This window comes from Aspergillus sydowii, assembly GCF_001890705.1.
Source record: "Aspergillus sydowii CBS 593.65 unplaced genomic scaffold ASPSYscaffold_14, whole genome shotgun sequence".
In the NCBI taxonomy this organism is placed as follows: Eukaryota; Fungi; Ascomycota; class Eurotiomycetes; order Eurotiales; family Aspergillaceae; genus Aspergillus; species Aspergillus sydowii.
The window spans coordinates 820,794-842,144 of NW_024467872.1; the positions used below are offsets into that span (position 1 = coordinate 820,794).

Below are 21,351 nucleotides of genomic sequence, written 5' to 3' on the forward strand. Positions count from 1 at the left end.
TGGAGAACGCGCACCGGAAATCCCCCGGCTGCCTACAAAGACCAAGCCACGCGCTACGCGAGAATGGAGCAGTCTACAATGGTCAATGCACCTGCAGACTCCGAAGACGACTGCGCCAGATATGGCTGCCAGTGCCAGCACCCCGACGCAGAGGGACCGTCCGACTCCGATGTCCGCCAGCTCGACCCCGACCAAGCGCCCCCAGGCCTGCGAGCGTTGCTGGAAGCGAAAGCAGAAGGTTTGCGCCCATAATTCAGTACCGGTATCCACGGCCCACGGCGAGGCTAATTGAAGCAGTGCGACCGGCTGATTCCCACTTGTTCGGCCTGCATCGAGGCCAGCGCCCGCTGCAGTCCGCGACAGATCCGCGTCGAGCCCTCTGAGGATAACAGCGGCCTGTCGCATGCTGCACTGCCTGGCTATGTTGAGTCGCTGAAACAGCGGATCCATGTCCTCGAGTCGCTCTCCCAGCGAAAGCGACGGCGCGTGGCTGGGGAGGACGCTGGGGAGGACGCTGGGGAGGACGCTGGGGATGACGCGACGCCCTCTGTCCCCCCCGACAGCCATGGTGGCCTGGATAGCTCGGTGCAGGCTGCGATGGGAGAAATTGGATTCCTTTCGCGCAGTGCGATGGCCGAACCTCGCGACGGCGCCAGCGGATTTCCTCGACAGCTGGAATTGAGCGAAATGCTGCAGGCAATGCTGAGCTTGAATGGTGGCAGCCCATCGCAGTCTCGCAGCACCGACGAGGAGGCATCGCAGTGGAATTTCCTCGCATTCTCAGATCCCTTGCAGGCTCTCAGCAGGGACAGCATGGCGCCGTTTCTGGATCGCTTTCTGCAGCAGATCAGCATGTTCTACCTGCACTTCGACAGAAAGGAGCTGGAGGAGCAGTACGAGGGCTTCTTTGCCGACAGCATTGGTCCCTCTAGTGATGCAGTTGACTCTGCGCGCAGTCACCGCGATTTCAGTGTCTACCTTGCACTTGCCATTGGCATGCTACTGTCTCCCCAGTCTGGTCGAGTTGACCTGCTGGCCCAGGGTCTGCACTCGGCGGCCGTCAAGCTGCTGCCCCGGATACTGCAGTCCGGAAACTATCTCAGCCTAGTTCATTGCCTGTTGCTGCTCATTGTATACTCCATGTTAAGCCCAAATGGAGGGTCCTCGTGGCATCTACTTGGATTGGCGATGAAGAGATCCATCGCCTTTGGGCTCCATAAAGACCAGGAAGGGGATTCTCCTCTGCCGGTGGAAATAATCACCAAGAGGAGGTATCTCTTCTGGACTCTATATATGTTTGACCGCACCCTGTGCACCATCATGGACCGACCATTTGGCATTCAAGATGAGGATATTTCGCTTTCACTCCCACACCAACTATCCCCTAACGACGAAGGCAAGGACGCCTTTGAACTGCATCTGCTAATGCATGCAAAACTCACCTCGAGCATGCGCGACAGCGACGAGCGATGCCCGGTATTCCACTATAGAAATATCTGCTTCTGGCGAGAGGTCCCCAGGGAGCTGCGCTCGTTCCTGGCCTCGAACGAGGCTGCAAGGAACCATATCCACCGACTCTCCTGTCGGGTGTTGGTCCAGGTGCTGCCATTGTACGTTACGACAGGCCAGGCCCATAGCGACTTCATACCTGGTTCGCACCAGTTAGAGATCGAGCACGATGTACGGAGTAGCTGTGAGCAGATGATCGAGCACATGTATCGTAGTCTAGACCATGCGTCGTCGATCACGGCCTTCACAGACGGCTACGATATCTTTGCGGCTGGAGTCGCCGTTATCTGTATTGGGAGTCTCTCTCCATCGGCACATACTCTGACAGATGCCGGCGTAGTTAACAAGTGCGTTGCCATCCTCACTGCCCTGGGAGAGCGCTTCTCTGGCGTCAAGGTCTTCCGGAGGGTCTTGCTGGCAGTTTCGGACACGGCCCTGGGGAAGTCGGACGACGTCTCGGTGTGTATCCCATCACTACCACATCGGTTTTCCAGGCTAACTAGAGTAGCTATTGCAGTGTCTCCCGCCCGAAATCCCAGGTGGGATTCGCCTGCTGATCCAGGACTTTCTTCGGAAGTGGTCCGGCCCCAGTCCGACGATGTGACACGCCTTTGGACTGAGCCTGGGGCATGTCCGATGAGGATCGGAATAGCTGGGAGATATATATGAATGACTCGAAGGCGCAGGTTTCTGTCTGTCTGTACCGATACTTGAAATTCACAAAAGATGGCGCCTGGAATCAGCTACTCCCCCGAACCGGCATCGCACGCCCCCTTGTCCGGCGACAAGCGAACAGTCTACTTGTTAGACACACTTCACCCCGACGCTGTCGAGCACGCAAGGACGCTCTGGAACGTTGTAGCTTCAGGCGATAAGGAGTTGAACAACTGGAGGGAGAATGCGTCGGCGGTAGTTATCCGGGGTTCCTATATCACAGCAGACGACATCGCCCGCTCTCCCAACCTCATCGCGATCGGTAAGCATGGTGTCGGTATCGACAAGATTGACCAGGCTGCCTGTGCAAAGCGGGGGATCAAGATCTTGAACACGCCCGGTGCAAATGCCAGAGACGTGGCTGAGCTGGTGGTTGCACTCACCATGACCGTCGCTCGAACCATTCGATCCATCACTACACGCCAGATGACAGCGCCGGTCCCCAAGGAGACATGCACGGGGCTGACACTTCACAAGAAGATGGTCGGTGTTATTGGCATGGGCAACATTGGACGCACTGTCGCAGAGATCTTCCACCGCGGGTTCGATGCAGAGTTGATTGCCTACGATGTTTATATGCCGGAAGGCGCATGGCCTCAGTTACCACATCGCCGGGCTCAGAGTATCCAGGAGGTTATCGAACAGGCTGACGTGCTTACTCTGCATATTCCATTAACTGACGAGACCCGGAATCTCCTCTCGTACACTGAGCTGCGACAGATGAAGCCCGACGCCATCCTTATAAACGCGGCCCGGGGAGGCATTGTCAACGAGGAGGACTTGACGCGAGTCCTGTCCGAGGGACATCTCTGGGGTGCTGGACTGGACTGTCACGAGCAGGAGCCTCCTTCAGTCGAGAAATATGGAAAGCTGTGGGAGAATCTCAACGTCGTCAGCACGCCGCATATCGGGGCTGCCACAGACACAGCGCAGAGGGCGAGTTCCATGGCAGCGGTGGACAATTTGTATAATTATCTGTCTAGTATTGAGCGGAATTAAGCGAATAGGCAGAATTAAACAATAGAATCTCTTGTTATACAATGCTTTATGTCTAGACTCTTTTTCTACTCTTTTTCCAGTCCATCCCAGCGCAGTGCCATCTAACATACTGCACATTCCCTTTCAAGCTGTCCGTAATAAACAACGTCCGACCGTCTTCACCTCCAAAGCAGCAGTTTGTGAGATTCTTTCCTCCCTCCGGCGCAGTAACTATCCTCGCCTTGGGCACTCCCTCTGCATCGACGACGAACACAGAGCCGAGACTGGGGTGGCAGATCAGGACATTTCCCTCCTCGTCAACCTTCAGCCCGTCGGGGCCTGCATTTCCAAATGACTGGAAGAACAGTCCGACTTTTGTAGTTGTTCCGTCGGCGTGCAATGGTAGACGCCAGACAGCATTTGCGCGGGTCATCGCCACGTACAGGAACCTCTCGTCCGGCGAAAGTGCGAGACCATTGGGAGAGACCCCGTTGGACACAAGACAGTCCAACTTTCCAGTTGGAGAGAGCCTATAGACACACCCAGTTGGATCAGTCAGTCCTGTTTGGCCCTGGTCGGTGAAGTAGAGGTCGCCATTTGAAGCCACGATCAGGTCATTCGGGCCTTTGAATCTCTCTAGATTGCGGCGAGTAAGGAGCGGTGATGTTTTCCCAGAACGGGGGTCAAATTTGAGAATTCCCTACATTCCCATTGCATTAGAATGACGACAAACAAGAATCGGACACGGTGGCTTGCAAAGGCGTACCTGCTTGTAGTCTGCCACAGCGAAGCAACCGTCCGGGAGCAGAGCGAGCCCATTCGGTTCTCCATCATACTTCGCACACTCTGTAACCTGTCTCTCCGCGTCCAGCCGCAGGATTCGACCGTAAGGAATGTCCACGAGGTACAGAGCTCCATCCGGGGTGCAGATCGGGCCCTCCAGGAAGATGTCCGATGCGGGCCCAGCGAAGCCACCACGCCACTCCGTCGGCTGACCTGTACAGCGCAGCGAGTCAGGGATGCGGAGATAGACCTCGGCCTGGAGTGTCGGGGGTGCGGGATAGAAGTTCATGGTGGACGAAGGTATCCTGGTTGCTTGTGCTGCTGCTGTCCAAGAAGCAATACTAATACTTCCCCCCGAGGCGGATTATTTCCGATCACTCCAGCGGGATCGGACATTGGCGTCTCCAACACCGTTGGCCGAAGCTGGGGCCCGTGTCAGAGTGTGGAGTAGTGTGTTCTGTCTGGAAGTATCTAAAGGGAGTCCAAGAATGTATCCCATTGCTCGGCATCCTTGACTCTCGACCTTCGTGACTGGGCTGCATATCATGGGACTAATCGCAGACACGAGGAAGGCTTTGCGCGAGGCACCCAAAGGCATCTTCAATGCCTATGTCTTTAGCGTGACATGGATCTTTGCCTTGGCTGGCGTGGCCAAGGGCTTCGACGAAGGTAGGCCACTTGGATGGAGACAAACCGTCCCGGGCTAATAGGACGAACCAGGCAATATCGCGTCCATCGTCGTTCAGTCGCACTTCAAGAAGCAATTTGGGATTGACCATCAATCAGAGGACGAATATGCCGACACCAAAGGCTGGATCGTATCCATTGCCACTGCTGGTGCCGTGTTTGGCTGTCTGGGAGTGAGTGCCTGAACATTTCCATGCAGATACCACAGAACTGATCAGATGCAGGTTCTCCCACTCAATGACCGACTCGGCCGTCGCTGGTCCCTGCGACTAGGGACACTAATATACATCGCCGGCGTGCTGGGACAAGGGCTATGTGACGGAGACCTGGGAGGGCTGTATGCGTCGAGGATCATCACCGGCATGGGAATTGGGGTGACGACCATTGTGCCACCTGTCTACATTTCAGAGATCGCGCCCAAGGCCATACGAGGTCTGTTGACGCTTCAGTATGCTGCCTGTCAGCAGCTGGGGGTCGTCCTGGGCTTCTTCATCAACTACGGTGTCACCAGGCAATATGCCGGCACCAACACTCAATGGATGCTCCCAACTCTCCTCCAGCTGCTCCCCGCCGCGCTCTGGGGACTTGGAACGTTCGTCTGCCCTGAGTCGCCTCGGTGGCTTCTCTCTGTTGGTCGACGAGAAGAGAGTGCTGCTGTATTGGCCAAGCTGCGCCATTTGCCTGCCGAGCACCCGGTCGTGGCTGGCGAGCTGGCTGGCATGGATACTCAACTCCTGCACGAACTCGAGTCGGTTTCTTCTGCTTCTCAGTGGCAGCTGCTTAAGGAGACGCTGGTCCCCGTTGAGAACCGCCGCCGCTTCTTTCTCCTGTTCATGGCGACGCTGTTTAGCCAGTGGTCCGGGGCCAACGCGATTACCCAGTATAGCCCGACCATCTTTGGGTATCTGGGTATCGACGGAGACGAGGCAAAGTTCCTGGCGACGGGAATCTACGGGATTGTCAAGTTCACCAGTACTCTGTTATTTGCGGTGGTTATTGTAGACTTTGTGGGCCGCCGACGGTCACTCTTGACAGGCATCACCCTGCAGATTCTCACTCTTGCTTTTGTTGGCGCCTATCTGGGAGCTACCAAGGACATGTCTGCAGATGATATCAAGGCCTCGCCCAATGCAGAGCGGGCGGCGACTGCTGCGATCGTGGCTATCTACCTCCACGCCGTCGCCTGGAGTATTGGCTGGTTCAGCATCCCGTACCTGATCGGGCCAGAGATCTTTCCCACGCGCATCCGGTCCCTGAACATGTCCATTTCCATGGCGCTGCATTGGGCGTTCTACTTTGGCTGCTCGAGGGCAATGCCCAGCTTACTTGCTGCGACACATAGATGGGGCGCGTTCCTGTTCTTTGGGATTATCTGTCTAGTAGGGCTGGGTTATGTTTGCGTTGCTATGCCAGTAAGATACATTGACGTCCACTTTCTACTCCAGGCCAATGCTAATAGTCTCGACAGGATACGACCGGCAGATCTCTCGAGGCTCTCGACAAGCTGTTTGAGAGGCCTTGGCACACAGTGTACAAGGTGGCATATGCCAGCAAAGATGATCTGGAAATGGAGAGCCCTGGCAAGGACTTGGAGGGCAAAAAACAGGATGGAAAAGTCGAGCATCTCGAGTCTGCATAGTCCTGACATCATCTGGTGGTCATGGTCAATCCTGCTTCAGAGTCTAATGTGGAGCGTCTAGTGTATATAGCTCCGGACTTTACATCCGGATGGTGGCATGATGGGCATTGCAGTGCGAAGCCTTGTTTTTTGGTAATTAAGTAGACATAGCTCATCAATACATCATGTATATCTGATGGTTTATTACTCGTCTGAAGTTGCGCTTCTTCACAGTCCTGCCATCTACAGGCTACGAATGCCAGAGCACTATATTCCTCTCTTGAAAATATGCATAATAAATTGATACTCGCAATTGGCTTCTTCCAGGCAAGAGCACTGGGCTATCCTGCATATACTGGAGGCCCAGATATTGTCAGCGAAAACGGCTATACCAGCGCCCCCTACCACGGCTCGTATACAGGAACACCAACCACCACTGGAGCAGTTCAGGCCCCAGGCACAGCGGCCCCTTCTATCGAGCCCTTGCCCCCCAATCCGACCGCAACGTACTACAATGCCGACGGGGTGCCGCAGGATCCTATGCCAGCGCCCTATGTCCCTGCAGGCGGTCTAGGGACGAATGGGACCGAGCCTCGATACATGGTCGAGAGCGACTGGGACTTCGAGTCCATTGCACTCGGTGTATACCAGGAGTATATCGAACTGGATCTCTTCCATGATGGCCTTGCTCGGTTCAGCGACGAGGACTTCAAGGCCGCTGGGCTGCGCCGCGAGGTGCGGTCTCTGATCGAATTCATGGCCAACCAGGAGGTTGGACATGCCACGCTTCTCAGTAACATGATAGGAGAGGCTGCTCCGAAGCAATGCGTATACGATTACCCCTACCAGACGGTGCGCGAGTGGGTTGACTTCATGCAACGCGTCACTCGGTTCGGGGAGTCCGGGGTCTGGGGCTTCTTGTCGCATCTTGACTCGCGTGAGGTATCGCAGATGCTTTCGCAGTCCATTGCGGTTGAGGCTCGACAGCAGATGGTATTTCGCCAGCTGTCAGGACTTTCCCCGATGCCAATCTGGTTCGAGAATGGATGGCCGCAGTCGTGGCAGTGGACGATGCTGGCGCCCTATATCAGCTACTGTCCAGAGGGAACCACCAGACTCTCCTGGCAGAACTTTCCTACTCTGCACATTCTGAACAATCCCAACATTAACCGGGTCAATGCAAATAACACCTCAACAGATGGGAGCGAGACAGTGGGCGACCGAATCACCAACCCATCTGTCTCGAACCTCACGCACGCAGAGAACTGTATCAGTGCGCAGGGGGTCGGGAATAACTGCGCCCCTGCACTCGCCAGGAACCGATCTGAACCGCTGTCATATCCTGGCAAAAGAGTCTTCTTCGAGTGGGATCCACCCGGTCAACAGGTTGGGCCCAATAACTCGTACACCACCTCGACCACCGCAGGCGAGCCCAAGTTCGTCGGATGGAGCAGCCAGTTGAATCTCACCTACTCTCCCCTTACAATCACAGGGCCCAATCAGGGATGGACGGAGCAGCCGAGTGGTTATGTGTTTGGAGACGATGCGATCATCAACGGGACAATGGCCGTGATGCTGACCGACACGGACCTGTTCGTGACTCCGTTTAACACGACGCAGCTGAATCCGCACATTGTCGCCCTTGGACTGTACATGGCCGGCTGATTTACACCGCATAATATCAAGGATCATCGGCTGCAGCACTGGATGTAACAAACTGGTCCTAGCAACTCGCAGTACATTGGACATCGTACAGACCACGAGGAGCCAATGACTCGTGTCCTAAATCCTAATGAAAAACTATTATATTGAGTAAATTATTGTGCCTCGTGGGGATCGTGGGCGAGTGATGTAGACAGGGGTCATATAGCCCTAAGAGGAATCATTGCCACAAATGAAAGCCACTCTTTTCCTTCTAGAATCTCAGAGCAGCGAGGACTCGTCACATTGGAAGCAAGGTCCATATCACACTTCTCTTTTCGGGAACCCTGAGAGCGTGAGGAGTGACGTGTCACACATTGTGGCCCCATCTTATTGAACCCCTTGCTAATGGCTGCAACCACTACAGCCGGTGGAAAATCGATCGACGGAAGATCTACTGGTATGTGGACGGTCTCAAATCAGTCATGACACTTGACATCCGATCCCAGGTCATTGGCAGTAGGGTATTTTTTCAGTTGTTCTGAATCCTGTCTTCTTGCACGTCCATCAGCATCACGATGTCTCCGCCGATTTCCTCCCACTCCCTCACGCCTTTGGACCATATTCCCATGCCCGTGGCTCGCAGCGGTGTATTGACCTTCGATCTTAAGGGCAAAGACAGAGATGCGGCGCTGATTCGGCTGGAAGTCGCCGCGACCCGATTGTTCTCTCATCTGCCGTTCCTGGGGGCTTTTGTCTCGCCGTGCGCGGACCGTGATGGCAGTGGCAGTGCGTTTAGAGTCCACAGTGCAAGCAATGACACAGTTCCACTTTTTCAGCTTCAAGAACATGCCCCATCTACACCCCTACTCGTGAACGGCGATCTGAACCCGGAGTTTCTGCCCAGCCCAGAGCCCGTTCTCCCGTCCCACCCATGCCCGGTCCTGCGCATTAAAGCCAACGTCGTGGGCGACGCGCTCTATCTCATATTACCAACTCACCACACGGTTCTGGATGGCTTAGGCAGCTTGGTCGTATGCAAGATTCTCGCTCAGCTCTGTCGCAACCCTTATACCCCTGCGAAAGGCCTTCCGACAAGCGCTGCAGAGCAGGAGGAGATGCGCGCACATATCGCTAAGCTCGGGGCATCCTCGACGCCTCAGCCTCTTCGTTGGGATTCAAGTCTGCCGCAGCTCTCTCCTCTCAACCCGAAAGAGGACCGAAACATGACCCTCAACCGGCTTTACGGGTTTCGCGCAGAGCAGGTCCGTCAGATCCAGCAGGCATGCCGGGTGATACTCGACGAGCATGCATTGGACACCGGGAAGAAGGTTCGTCTTTCCACAAGCCTGATTGTCAGCGCCTTGCTTGCAATCTGCTGTGACCGCGCACAAAGGGCTGCAGGCCTCGGGGAGATCTGCCGGTCCAGCTTCAGCGTCTGTCTCAATATCCGCAGGCAGCTTAATGTACTGCCAACATACATGGGAAATGCAGTTGTTCGAGTCAATTGCCCGCAGGATCCACGGATTCTCGGACCAACCAAGGCCAATCCAACGTACTTTGTCTCCGGACTGGCAGCCGACGATGTACATCAGATCTGCAACATTGCCTTGTCCCTCTCGCAGGAGATTCAGGCGTATACTCCGGACCATGTCGCGGGTATGATGGGAACGCTGCATGCATCGGAGAACTGGTCGTCGGCCGTGCCTCCTTTCGATGGCCTGCGCTTCACGGACATGCATAAAATGGACTTTTACGACGACTACGGACCATTGGGGGAGTTGCAGGACTTTGTGGTAGCTGGAAATAAAACCGCAGGAGTTGCCTGGATGCTTCCTACTAAGCCTTCGCCATCGGGGAGCAAGCGTCCAGGGCATTATGAGCTATTGATCGCTCTGGAGAGAGCTGCGATAGAAGAGTTGGAAAAGGACCAGCTGTTCCAGTGGGTAACTGCCACCGGTCCCAGCAAGACCAAGCTATAGTCGTCCATTCCCTGGCTTTAGTGATAGAGATACTCTACCGATATTGCGAAGAGAAATACTTTTGTTTAGTGTCAAAAGCAAATTATATTGTACTTCGAGAATATCCAACTTCATCTACGTCTTAACACCACTACTTCTGTCGGCAAAATCAGGTAGCCTAAATCACGTACTAATAATCTGCATTAGACAGCAGCATCCATGGCCAGGAATTTATACATACCGGTATGAAGAGATAGGGCACCAGGCGCTCATACTCCGTCCATGCTTCGCCGTACTTCCTCCTGCACTTGGCCACATCCCGCATAGTCCGATGGGCAATCATGATGACGAAAAACACGGAGTAGAACCAGGGGAAGGGACTGTCAAATCCAGTGATAAGTCCCCAGGAAATGGCAAAGAAAGTGTCGCATGTGTAATGAATCTTTCGAGCGTAGCCATACCATCCGTCGGCCAGGATCTTCTCGCCGCAGCCAGTGTCAATCGTTCGTGGATTCTGAATCTCCTGCCAAGGAAGCTGGGGGAATGTCTTTCGTTTAACAAAGGTGCCTCGCTCCATCAGGCGGAAGGAGTTTTTCTGGCTGTTGGTCGTGTCCCATACATAATAGACGAATAAATAAGAGCCGTAGAGGGCACCGAGAGCGTACTCGTTCCACGCATAAGTCGCCGGGTCTCGATTAGCCAGATACAGTGTACAATGGCAGTAAGACATGGGGACACCCGCGAGGTTCCAAAAGGTCAACATGAATCCGAGTTTCTCGTAGTGCATGTCCCAGCTGGTGGTGATCAAATGCTCTCCCTTTGCACAGGCGTTCGCGTACAGGAAATGGGCCATCACTAGGAACAAGACTTCTCCAGAGACGTACCCATATTGCTCATACTGGCGGGCAGCCGCGGCACAGCTAAAGCCTAGCAACATGAACCAGGGAATGCGGACTTCGTAGAACATTTTGAAATCCAGGATGCCGAACAGGCGGGGGTTCAGCTCAGCGCCCATGAAGAAATCATAGATTGGATAGCCGGTAATCCGATGAGACTTGCCACGGGCAAATGCTGAGATATAGGCGTAGACGCTCATTAGAAAACCCGAGATGATTGCAACCGACATCAGAGGGCCGAACTCGTCGATAAATGTGTAGATCCGGAATGTCCCCGAGACATGCAAGGCGACCATGGTGAGTATAGTCACATACAGGCTGACGTATGCAGAACAGTGGTACTTGAGCTGCCTGCCTCCCTCATGGGCGATGGGCTTTCCGTGTGATTCGAAGCCAGGAAGTAACACATAACACGCGGCCTCGAAGGCGTAGTAGGTCCAGTAGATGCGCCATGCGCGACCGTTGGGATAGGCACCGGTGTAGACGAGACCACAGAGGTGTTTTCCAAACTCCCTCCAGGTTTGATTCTCATGAGGGAGGGGAAGATGTCCATCATAGTAAGTAGCGCCAATCCACATATAGTACATCAACAGGGCGAACCCAACCATTAGGGCTAGACAGCCCATGGAGCCTCCAAATTCAAGGTCTCCAGAGTCGTCCACTCGAAGATCATGGTTGTCGGTGCACAGATTCCGCTTCTCATCCAAGTCTCTAAGTGGCTTTGCACGCCGCAGTCGTGTGTTCTTTGGGAGGACTTCCATCGCGAGGTCGCCAGTGTCCGTGAACGAAGCTAGGCCAAATAATAAGTGGCACTAAATGAAAGTTCGTGTGCTTCGATTGAAATAGTTTCGTCTGCTCGAAGGGAAGAGGGAATGGCGGTATAGGCTGAACGATGCGATGCAAGGGGGCTGCATGAAGAATCTGTCGCCTTCGTTAGCCCAGCGTGTATGCATGGACAGCCAGGGAAACGAATGAAAGCTCAATTACTGTGTCTCCATATTCTTACTCTCTACCATGATTATACAAAAACCGCGGACGACAGATGTAGACACAACTGTTGGTCTGGTGGCCGTGTTTTCCCAAATATACTGCTATACTACTCTGGTCCGTCAGTTTCCCTGTCTGCGCACGATATATGATTTATCACCGTGTCAAGTCTTGACTGGCTATGCAAGGAAACACGGTGAGTACTGTAGGGAACTGCCCGCCTCGCAGACAACGCAGCCAATCCATACGAATCCGCGACGGCCCCAGCCCCGTTCAACCCGGTGTAGATAGGCTCTTGGCTCACGGCAATCGCTGCCTAAAGGTAATAAATCTTGGGTGGATCAGTACCGTAATTGACCAAGTAGCGCAAGCGCCAAGGTCTTTATGTGATGAAACTGGCGCCCAGACACGCGGCTGAGCAGGGCTGAATCAGGCATGCTGTAACAGCTGCAGCTGGGGGGCCTGAGAGCAACAATCTATAAATGCTGCAAGTATTCTTCGGCTCCACGCTAGATCTCTACATTGCTCCAACTAGCTTCAAATAGCTGTTGTCTTGCTGCTCAGCGCACCATAATCAAACCAGATGCCATCATCTCAGTCCAACCGGCGGAGGGCTTTTGCCAGACGGTCTCGCACCGGTTGTCGGACATGTCGGTAAGTCGTAGTTATTGACAGGCCAATTGGCGCCTGTGCTCACCTTGGTCAGTGTTCGCCATATCAAGTGCGACGAGGCCCCCGGGGGATGTCGTAACTGCACGGCCAGCGGATGGACCTGCGGGGGATACGAACAGAACAGGCTGCCACGTCGCGCTCAAATTTGCATATCAACGTCGTCATTGGCACCGGCTACGCCTCTAGAAACTGGGTTCTGCTGGGCGATGACCGCCGACGAGAAACGATGCGTCTCGTTCTTCCTCCATCATACCATTTCGAGCCTCACGAGCTACTACGACTCGCCGCTGTGGAATAAGTTAGTCCTTCAGATGTGCTGTGAAGACGCTGCTGTTTTCCATGCTGTCGTTGCCCTCAGTGCCGTCAATCAGGACCTTGAGAAACAGGGTTTGCCAGCGTCAGGCGTTGTCGCTACTAGCTCATGGCGTCGATATGCATTGGAACAGTCTATGCGATCCTTTGAACTACTTAGCAAACGGCGCACAGCTCATGACCCGCAGCTGCGTCAGGTTGTGCTGGTTTGCTGTCTCTTGTTCGTAATACTAGAGCTGGGTTGCGGTCACTTCGACGACGCCACCGCACATCTGCAAAACGGCCTTGCAATTCTGAAGGAGATGAAGGTCCAGCGCAAGATAGTGGGTATATCAGGAGGTTCTCTTCTATCAGGAAGCTCTGTTGAGAGCAGCCTCCTCGAGGCCTTTCTGCAGCTCGAGTCCCAGGCAACGCACTTTGGCGCCATACAGCCGCCTCTCTATATTGACCACCAGCTCGTCCACGAGCAGCGATACGAGGCATATTTATTTGAGTTTCGCAATCTTCAAGACGTCTGGCAAGCGTTTAATCCACTTGCCAATAACACCTACCCCTTTTTAGAGCAGTGCTCTGGTAAATCAGAGGCCGAAGTTGCAGCCAACTACGGACTGCTGCAAGCCAGACAACAGCGGCTTTTGTCGTGCCTCCATCAATTTGGCTCGCAACTGACCCAATACCTCCAAAGCTTCTACCATCGCCTTACGCAGAAAGAGCGGCGGGGTGCGGATATAATCCAACTGTTCCACCAAACAGCGGTGCTAACGGTCAAGACATGTCTCTATACAAGCAGTCGCCCTAAGCCAGCTTCCGTTGTTGCTGAATATGAAGACCTGCTGTGCAAGGCATTGGCAATCATTGACAAGTTTCCAGAACGTCCATTCATGACGGTTGATAGCAGCATAAACCCGACCCTGTACGCCATAGCCGCGCGGTGTCCCGAATATTCAATCCGTTTACGAGCGATCGATGCTCTTCGAAGATGGCCACACTCCGAGGGATATCTACATTCCATTGTCATCGCAGACTTCGTTGTCGAAAACATGAAGCTCGAACTGCGCAGGATATGGCATCAGGTTCAGTCCACCGTCTCTGTTCTCCCTCCACGGGTGTTCTTTGAAGAGCGCGAGAAAGGCCACCCAATTGCACATATAAGCGATATTAGTGGCAATTACCACTGGATTCTCCCCCTCGAGCCCGATCGCAATGTAGCTGAGGCGCTGCTGGCCATTCGGTCTGTTCGAGATTGGACCTGCATTCGCGCCTCTGGCATTCTTCCTCCTAAATCAACTGCAAATGCTCAGTCCCCTTTGTCCTTCTCTTGAGGAGCCCCTCAGGCAAGGCTATTATAACAGTTTCGACAATTTGTTGCCCCTGCCAAGAACTTTTATCGTCCACTCTGGCCTGTTGTTGGATGGGAGGCCGCAGATGAATACGAGCAAACCCTGCAATCCTTCAATAATCCCCACCGAATATTCGTATTCGTCGAGGCCTCTGGGCAATTTCTGTGATGCAGTCCAGGGGGGGTTGGATCTGTTGTTTCTGAATTTTCTTTCCCATGTTTTCCATCCCCAAGCCAAAGTACCATGTCGATACCCAGCTCCTGCGCACCAGAGTTAACCAATGGCCTCCATTCTCATCCTAGCACTTTCTGTGCTTCTTCTGCTCAAGGTCGTTGCGATTGAGCTTATCGATCCACCCGATCGCTATGAATTCGCGGTTGGTGAGCCGACGACGATCAGATGGAAGCCCGTTGCTTCAAACGGGACCGTGACTCTGGAGTTTATGTGGGGAGCAGCCATTGCCTCTGACGATGGCGATGTTATAGCATGTTCGTCTGATATTTTATTTCTTATTTATTTACCACGTTTAATGTGTTGAATCTCACCCTTGCCTACGTCTAGCCGAAATCCCGGACTCAGGACGCTTTACCTGGACTCCACCGGATGATGTCGAGGATTTCGACAACTACACCATCTGTATATACCCTAATCAGCCGCCGCAGAATTTTGACTGTCTTCCTATCTTCTCGATTGAAGGAGCAGGGAATTCCACCTCCGAGACTTCTTCATCGGCTACCCCCTCAAGCTCTCCTACGAGCACGCCCGAGCCCACACCCAGCAATGATTCAGATCCTCCTGAGCCGATTGACGGCCTGACAACGGCTGCCAAGGCTGGTATTGGTATTGGTGGCGGAGTTGGTGTTGTTCTTGTGGTTGTCGTTATTGGCTTTTGCTGGATGAGGCGGCGCAAACAGACCACGCCTGGAGATCAGACCATTCCCCTGGCCTCGCATCCTCATCAACGCATGACGAAGAATGCGCATGGATCGACAATGGAGCTGCATTCCCACTCATCATGCCCAGATACAAATGAGCTGGCGGATCAAAGTATCCGTGAGCTCCACGGTATGCAGCAGTATCCGAACGAGCTCTCAGGGACTGGGCTGCGCGAGTTGGACGGTGATATGAGGCGCGCACATGCGAGACCTCCAATTGAGCTTCCAGCCGTGGAGCGTCGGTTTGTATGATCATTGTTTAAATCTGGTGTTATGCTGGCTGAATGGTGCTGGGGGTCCAGCCATTACAAGCTGATATTCTCAACACTTCATATTCAGAACATATTTATGGATTGCATGCGTCTCTCATCCAACTTAATATGTCTCAGGTTCATATTGTTGGTTCATAATTCATACGAATAGTTCGTCATTCCGATACAGCCATTTCCAACCTCCTATGCCCTCCACCTCTATCAAGTAACATATCTCCATTCCGTCACGTTTCCACTGGCAGCCTCAGCTTCATCCAGCTGCTTGTTCTTTCTAATGCACCACCAACGGGCTACAAGACAAAATATGGCCGTCAATCCACACCCGGCTATGATGATTCCGCCGCCGGTTTGGTATCGCGGCTCCTGAGATCTAAGGAAGAAGTACGGCGTAAACCAGTGCGAGACGGAGGATACACAGTTTGCTATGGCAACCAGTGCAGCTCTCTTTGTTCTGGGTCGCGGCACGACGGTGGTTTCCCAAGATATTTGTATCTAAACGCGATGGTTAGCTGCGGTCAATGTTCAGTGATAAGAGAAGCTTACATTCAGCCCTACAAACGGTCCAGTGCAGAGTAGGATCAGACTGAAATACCGAGCTCCCATGTTCAGTGTTGAGATCATGAGGACTGAGCCGACCAGCGCGACCAGGATAGGCACTATGATATGCCAACAGTGCTCCCCGAATCTGCCTGATGACCAGGAGATAGCGAGAGTGGCGAAATAAGCAATAACATATGGCGGAGCCTGCACAAGGTATGTCACCACTTCGCTGAATCCAAGCGTCTCGACGATCTGCACTCATTAGCATGCTATCTTGAGCTGGAAACCAGCACTTATCATACCGATGGAAAGAAGTCCTTGAAAGACTGAGCAATAATCAATGAAAAGTGAATAGCCGCGAACAGCCATGTAAAGGGATCTTTGGCAGCCAGTATCACTCCACCCCAGTAGTCTCCTTCTCCCTCTCCTCCTTCGAGAATTCCACCGGCATTGACAACCTGCCTATACTGTGCCATTGCCTCCTCTTCTTCAGTGAACCATCTTCTGCTGGTGTTGTCCGGGAAGTTGGGCAGGAAACGAAAGCCGAGTAGGGCAACGATGATACTCACGATGCCTTCAAGGAGGATGAACCACTGCCAGGCATGAAGTTTTGCGATGCCGTCCATGTTCGTGAGGATTGCGGCGGCGAGAAGCCCCGAGAAGACGTTAGAGATGATATTCCCTGCGTGCCAAATCCCCATACGCAGAGGTGACTCCCTCTTTGTATACCAAGACGACGTGAGGAGAGAGACTGCGGGGACAAAGGGGCCCTCTGTAACACCAACCAGGAACCGGCAGAGGCAGAATCCCCAGCCTGTTGTGAGTGCAGGCATACAGATAGTCACTGCAGACCACCCCAGCATAATTGAGGGCATCAGGACGCTCGGTTTGCCCTTGGCGATGATAACATTAGCTGGCACTTGGGAGAGAATGTATCCAACATAAAATAGAGATATGCCAGCAGACCACTCGGTATCTGACATATGTAAGTCCTCCTGCATGCCGGCAAGACGGGCATTCGAGACGTTAATACGGTCAAGGTAGCTGGAGGAGAAACATGTAAGTGCACGACTCGGAGTCAAGGGTCGTTTATTTTTCCTACCTCATCAGAAGCATCATCGTCACGCAGGGAAGGAAATACCAATCCAGCTTTCGGAGGACTGCCTTGTTCAATCCTTCCAACTCCTCCGGTGACTTGTCCTGCAGGATTGGAAAATGTACCAGAAGTCGCTCTGCCTCTGATACATCCTCCAGGGCTTCAAGTGCCGCCTTGGGCTCTCCATCGTTGAACGTTGCTTTGGTATCTGTAGCAGACATCTTCCTCGCTAGCTGGCTGCGATGGGAGAGGAACACTTCCCTTTTTCTGCGGGTCAAGGATTCCACTTTATAGACCGTGTTCAATGATGGCCTTTGGAGCTTCTCCGTGCCCAGCTCCGCTTTTACTCCAGATCAACGTGGTCCAAGGGTCTACTTCCCCAGAATATGCATATTACGGGGGCTGGGTCCATGGCATGACATCTATGGATCACCGCACGTGTCCGACTTGGCCGCTCAGCAGCGCAGTGTTGTCTGAGCAGTGACCCCGAACTCCTGAGGAAGAACGGGAATTCTCCGCATCCCCAGAATATCGAGTCTTTTGGGGAGCAGTCGGTGAAGCCCTCGTCTTGTAACCCCGCCTTGGTCTCCGACTTGGCATTGCTTGTCGGAAAAGCTCCGTATACACGGTGACGGTTGAACAAAGCTCGCATAGCATCTCGGTAGTTAGTAGTTGTATTCTATGGTGGACTTTACGTCGATGGTGCAGTTATCTGTGCTACAATATTGACATGCACTTTGGAATTTGGGTAGTTGGACTGCCGAGTCCAATATGGTATACAAATTACTGGCTGAGGTTTGAGAAGACCGATATCATTGCTGAAAAAAGATAGTTAAAATATGTATTTTCATTCCAGATCAAAATTCAACTGACGTGGCACTTTTTAGTAAGCAGGTTGTTGTGAAAGGGAGAAAAGATGCACTATAAGGTATACACAGAAATATATATATTTCAGCTCGATACAGACAATTTTATCTTGAACCCACTTTTGCCACCGCACAAGTCTATATCTCTTACAGATATGTATTATAAGATTACTTATATCAATAGTAACCCTTTAATAGCAGATTAAATACTATTTGGGCTGGTGTCGGCTTAAAAAAAAGGTGGCCGATGCGGGATTCGATCCGGAAGCCATTCGAAAAAAACATCAAAAATAATACAGCGACCACTGCACTATTTAGAGACACAATCAGGGATTTTTATTTATTTCTAGAATGACTGCCGGTAATCAACCAAGCTTGTACACCATGCAGAAATTATCAACCTGATAAAAGGGGATTAAATATAAAAGGACTAGTATATGTACGGAGAATCATAACAAAGATGTATAGAAGTGTCTTTACTCTCGGAGCTGTTCCGCAGGGGTGGATAACAATAGGCAGCGCATCTCGCACGCAAAGACTGCCGGAAATGGAGTCGCGGTGCATTAGGGCAGGTCCTAAATAAGACCAGTAGGTACACGAAATCGGCCCCTCGTCTCAGACCTCGAATCATCTTCAAGACTGGCTTATTCTCAATCATGGCTCATGCATTGGTATTTGGCGCCTCCGGAATCACCGGCTGGGGCGTCGTCAACGCCCTGCTGAGCGACTATCCAACCGCCGATGCCTTCGAGCGTGTCACGGCGTTGACCAACAGGCCCCTCTCAGTGGAAGACTCGCAATGGCCTACCTCGAAGAAGCTGTCGGCCGTCTCTGGGCTGGATCTCTTGTCGGGCGACCAGGCCTCCTTTGAGGAATCCATGCGCCAGCGCGTCCCCCATATTGGATCTGTCACGCACCTCTATTTCTTCGCATACCTTTTCAACGCAGACCCCGAGAAGGAGATTCAAATTAATGTAGACTTATTGGAGAGAGCTGTGACCGCAGTGAACAATCTCAGCACCAAGCTGTCTGTGGTTGTTATCCCCACTGGAGTAAAGGTAGAGTCCCCGAATCATTGCATGACTACAACTGTTAACTGGAATTTCTATATAGACGTACGGAGTCCATCTTATAGACGAATTCCCGTTCGGTGACAAGCTACCCCTGAAAGAGACTTTGCCGCCCATTCCAGAGCCCTTCAAGTCGAAGCTCTTCTACTATCCCCAGATTGAACTGCTACAACGACTGTCCGCCGATAAACCCTGGACGTTCGTCGACGTCATTCCTGACATTGTGGTGGGATTTGTCCCGAATAATAACGCCTACTGCCTGGCGCAATGGCTAGCTTTGTATCTCAGTCTCGTGGCTGAAATCCATGGCAAGGGCACCGAGGTAGCCTTCCCTGGCAATAGCAAGAGCTGGACCATCAAGAGCAACGACAGCAGTCAGGACATTATCGGCCGGTTCACCGTCTATGCCAGTCTACACCCAGAGACTACTGGGGAGCAGAGATACAATGTCGCCGACAACGCCCAATGGTCGACCTGGTCCGCCAAATGGCCCATTATCTGCGAGTACTTTGGTCTGCGAGGTGTGCCGCCGCCCGCCCAGGGGTCTGGACCGAATCCCAGTGCGTACGTACAGGAGAACAGTGAGAAGTGGTTTGAGATGGAGAAGAAATACGGATTGAAGACCGGCAGGGTGGGAAATGACCGCAGCTTGACTGCCGTGCCCAACTTCCTCATGGGCCAGTTCGACTTTGACCGCGAGATCGATCTCACCAAGATGCACGAGACGTGGGGCCCTGCAAAGGAGGAGATAGACATTCAGGGAGCGTGGCACACGGCATTTGATCGATTCCGTGCTGCCAGAATTATTCCTTAGTTTGGTGTTCGTTGCTTGTATTGAAGTATCTGAGATTCCTCATCTTGTGCTCTATGGAATGTTCGACCGCAAGTTCTTTTTTTTTTTTTTTTTTGTCCTCAGAAGCTAGTATCAAACTACAAGCTACCCCGCATTGATCTTTTGAACTAGCATAGTGTAGTTCTGGTGGCGTTCTGGGCAGTTCCTGTGCTGGAAAACGATATCCGGACTGCCTGTCGATATCCGGCCTGCATCGCAACTCTTGGTTGCCATTCTGGTCAACCCTAAGCCAGACAGTGATAGGCGATCACAAACCATCTATATTTATTTTCCACCTTTGGTAGCTAATAGCAGAGGCAAAGAAATCCCAATGGCGGGCGCACTCCGTCAACCCATAGACGTGTCGTCGCTGGAGCGATTCATTGCCTCTCATGTATCTGAGATCCAAGCTCCAATAACCCTCAAACAGGTAAAAACTGCTCAATTTACTGGTAGAAATAAACTAACGTGATATGTAGTTTGGATTTGGTCAATCAAACCCGACATACCAAATCACTGCCAGCGATGGAGCCAGGTTTGTGATGCGCAAGAAACCACCAGGCAAACTGGTGTCGAAGAGCGCGCACAAGGTCGAGCGTGAGTATCGCATTCTCAACGCCCTGGCAAAGACGGATATTCCTGTGCCCAAAGTATACTGTCTTTGCGAGGATGAGGGCGTTGTTGGGACCCCGTTCTACATCATGGAGTTCTTGGATGGGCGCATTTTCGAAGACCCGACGTTCCCTGGGATTCCGGCCGAGGAGAGGAGAGCTCTGTATGTGTCGATCAATGATGAGTGAATAAGCACTGACTTGGTCTAGATGGCGTGAAGCCATGGTCACCCTGGCTAGGTTCCACCGCGTTGATCCTGGGGCTGTTGGACTCGCAGGCTATGGGAAAGCAGGGGGATTCTACAATCGCCAACTCAACACATGGAGGAACTTAAACACCACCCAAGGCGCCGTGCTTGACAAAGAAACGAACGAAGCGGTTGGCCGAGTGCCAGGGACAGAAGACTTGCTTCGATTCTTCTCCGACCCAGATTGCCAGCCTAGAGACCGAGTGAGTCTCATCCACGGGGACTTCAAGATCGACAACATTGTCTACCATAAGACAGAACCGAGAATCATCGGGATCCTAGAGTAAGTCAATGAGAATCTGCATTGGAAATGGAAAATGCTGACATGTTGCAGCTGGGAGATGTCTACAGTCGGCCATCCCTTTGCGGATATCGCCAACGTTGTGCATCCATGGACCGTCAATGCAATCTCGCCCACCGCCGCTCAGGACCTATATCTCCCCTCTGTTACAAGCCATATTGATGGGCTGCCATCCGTGGCCCAGTGCCTTGCCTGGTACAGAAGTGAAGCTGGATGGGATCCCGCACCAGAGCTGAAATGGGCAGAAGCCTTCTGTCTCTTCCGACTAAGTATTATCTACCAGGGAATTGCAGCTAGATATGCCGCGAGACAGGCCACAAGCCCTGAAGCGCGCAAGCTTGGACGAGCAATGTATCCGTCTGCTGAGCTGGCAAAACAGGTCATTCAGGACATCAAACTACGGAAAGCAGACAGCGCAAGACTATAGAACAGATAGAACACTATAAATCAATTTTGTATCTCCCCGAGAGGTATTTAACAGC

General features: G+C 52.7%; 9 protein-coding genes across 9 annotated transcripts; 7 read left to right on the forward strand and 2 right to left on the reverse strand.

The window, feature by feature from the left end:
- Positions 1-121: 121 nt before the first annotated feature.
- ASPSYDRAFT_61614 (uncharacterized protein) lies at positions 122-6,310 on the forward strand (the record flags this gene model as incomplete). Its single annotated transcript, XM_040850011.1, has 12 exons — positions 122-238; positions 298-1,968; positions 2,236-3,095; positions 3,313-3,490; positions 3,731-3,784; positions 3,993-4,087; positions 4,112-4,187; position 4,424; positions 4,546-4,653; positions 4,771-4,844; positions 4,896-6,083; positions 6,140-6,310. 12 exons carry the CDS (start codon positions 122-124, stop codon positions 6,308-6,310), a joined length of 4,593 nt encoding a protein of 1,530 aa, XP_040698139.1.
- A 186-nt stretch (positions 6,311-6,496) lies between these two features.
- On the forward strand, positions 6,497-8,258 carry ASPSYDRAFT_50381 (ferritin-like domain-containing protein). Its single transcript, XM_040848058.1, has one exon. The coding sequence runs from the start codon at positions 6,578-6,580 to the stop codon at positions 7,952-7,954; it is 1,377 nt and encodes a 458-aa protein (XP_040698140.1). The 5' UTR covers positions 6,497-6,577; the 3' UTR covers positions 7,955-8,258.
- Positions 8,259-8,342: 84 nt separating this feature from the next.
- Positions 8,343-10,070, forward strand: ASPSYDRAFT_50382 (uncharacterized protein). The gene has a single exon (XM_040848059.1). It carries the CDS (start codon positions 8,509-8,511, stop codon positions 9,910-9,912), a length of 1,404 nt encoding a protein of 467 aa, XP_040698141.1. The 5' UTR covers positions 8,343-8,508; the 3' UTR covers positions 9,913-10,070.
- On the reverse strand, positions 10,027-11,803 carry ASPSYDRAFT_72451 (uncharacterized protein; the record flags this gene model as incomplete). Its single annotated transcript, XM_040850647.1, has 3 exons — positions 10,027-10,089; positions 10,133-11,577; positions 11,794-11,803. The coding sequence occupies 3 exons, from the start codon at positions 11,801-11,803 to the stop codon at positions 10,075-10,077; spliced, it is 1,470 nt and encodes a 489-aa protein (XP_040698142.1). The 3' UTR covers positions 10,027-10,074.
- A 554-nt stretch (positions 11,804-12,357) lies between these two features.
- ASPSYDRAFT_35839 (Zn(II)2Cys6 transcription factor) lies at positions 12,358-14,080 on the forward strand (the record flags this gene model as incomplete). Its single annotated transcript, XM_040845373.1, has 2 exons — positions 12,358-12,428; positions 12,481-14,080. The coding sequence occupies 2 exons, from the start codon at positions 12,358-12,360 to the stop codon at positions 14,078-14,080; spliced, it is 1,671 nt and encodes a 556-aa protein (XP_040698143.1).
- Positions 14,081-14,229: 149 nt separating this feature from the next.
- Positions 14,230-15,713, forward strand: ASPSYDRAFT_498627 (GPI anchored serine-threonine rich family protein). Its single transcript, XM_040847947.1, has 2 exons — positions 14,230-14,586; positions 14,660-15,713. The coding sequence occupies exons 1-2, from the start codon at positions 14,379-14,381 to the stop codon at positions 15,283-15,285; spliced, it is 834 nt and encodes a 277-aa protein (XP_040698144.1). The 5' UTR covers positions 14,230-14,378; the 3' UTR covers positions 15,286-15,713.
- On the reverse strand, positions 15,507-17,162 carry ASPSYDRAFT_161300 (uncharacterized protein; the record flags this gene model as incomplete). Its single annotated transcript, XM_040842978.1, has 4 exons — positions 15,507-15,797; positions 15,849-16,097; positions 16,148-16,889; positions 16,948-17,162. 4 exons carry the CDS (start codon positions 17,160-17,162, stop codon positions 15,507-15,509), a joined length of 1,497 nt encoding a protein of 498 aa, XP_040698145.1.
- Positions 17,163-18,463: 1,301 nt separating this feature from the next.
- Positions 18,464-19,785, forward strand: ASPSYDRAFT_81984 (SDR family oxidoreductase; the record flags this gene model as incomplete). Its single annotated transcript, XM_040851119.1, has 2 exons — positions 18,464-18,865; positions 18,921-19,785. 2 exons carry the CDS (start codon positions 18,464-18,466, stop codon positions 19,689-19,691), a joined length of 1,173 nt encoding a protein of 390 aa, XP_040698146.1. The 3' UTR covers positions 19,692-19,785.
- A 10-nt stretch (positions 19,786-19,795) lies between these two features.
- ASPSYDRAFT_81985 (phosphotransferase family protein) lies at positions 19,796-21,296 on the forward strand (the record flags this gene model as incomplete). Its single annotated transcript, XM_040851120.1, has 4 exons — positions 19,796-20,139; positions 20,189-20,484; positions 20,531-20,851; positions 20,903-21,296. Exons 1-4 carry the CDS (start codon positions 20,041-20,043, stop codon positions 21,294-21,296), a joined length of 1,110 nt encoding a protein of 369 aa, XP_040698147.1. The 5' UTR covers positions 19,796-20,040.
- Positions 21,297-21,351: the final 55 nt, after the last annotated feature.

What these genes read in the sequence shown, in the direction of transcription:
- ASPSYDRAFT_50381 (XM_040848058.1), top strand. Translation starts at nt 6,578, where the DNA reads ATGCATAATAAATTGATACTCGCAATTGGCTTCTTCCAGGCAAGAGCA.
- ASPSYDRAFT_50382 (XM_040848059.1), top strand. Translation starts at nt 8,509, where the DNA reads ATGTCTCCGCCGATTTCCTCCCACTCCCTCACGCCTTTGGACCATATT.
- ASPSYDRAFT_498627 (XM_040847947.1), top strand. Translation starts at nt 14,379, where the DNA reads ATGGCCTCCATTCTCATCCTAGCACTTTCTGTGCTTCTTCTGCTCAAG. An exon ending in CGATGGCGATGTTATAGCAT is followed by an intron (nt 14,587 to 14,659) that starts GTTCGTCTGATA and finishes GCCTACGTCTAG; the next exon opens with CCGAAATCCCGGACTCAGGA.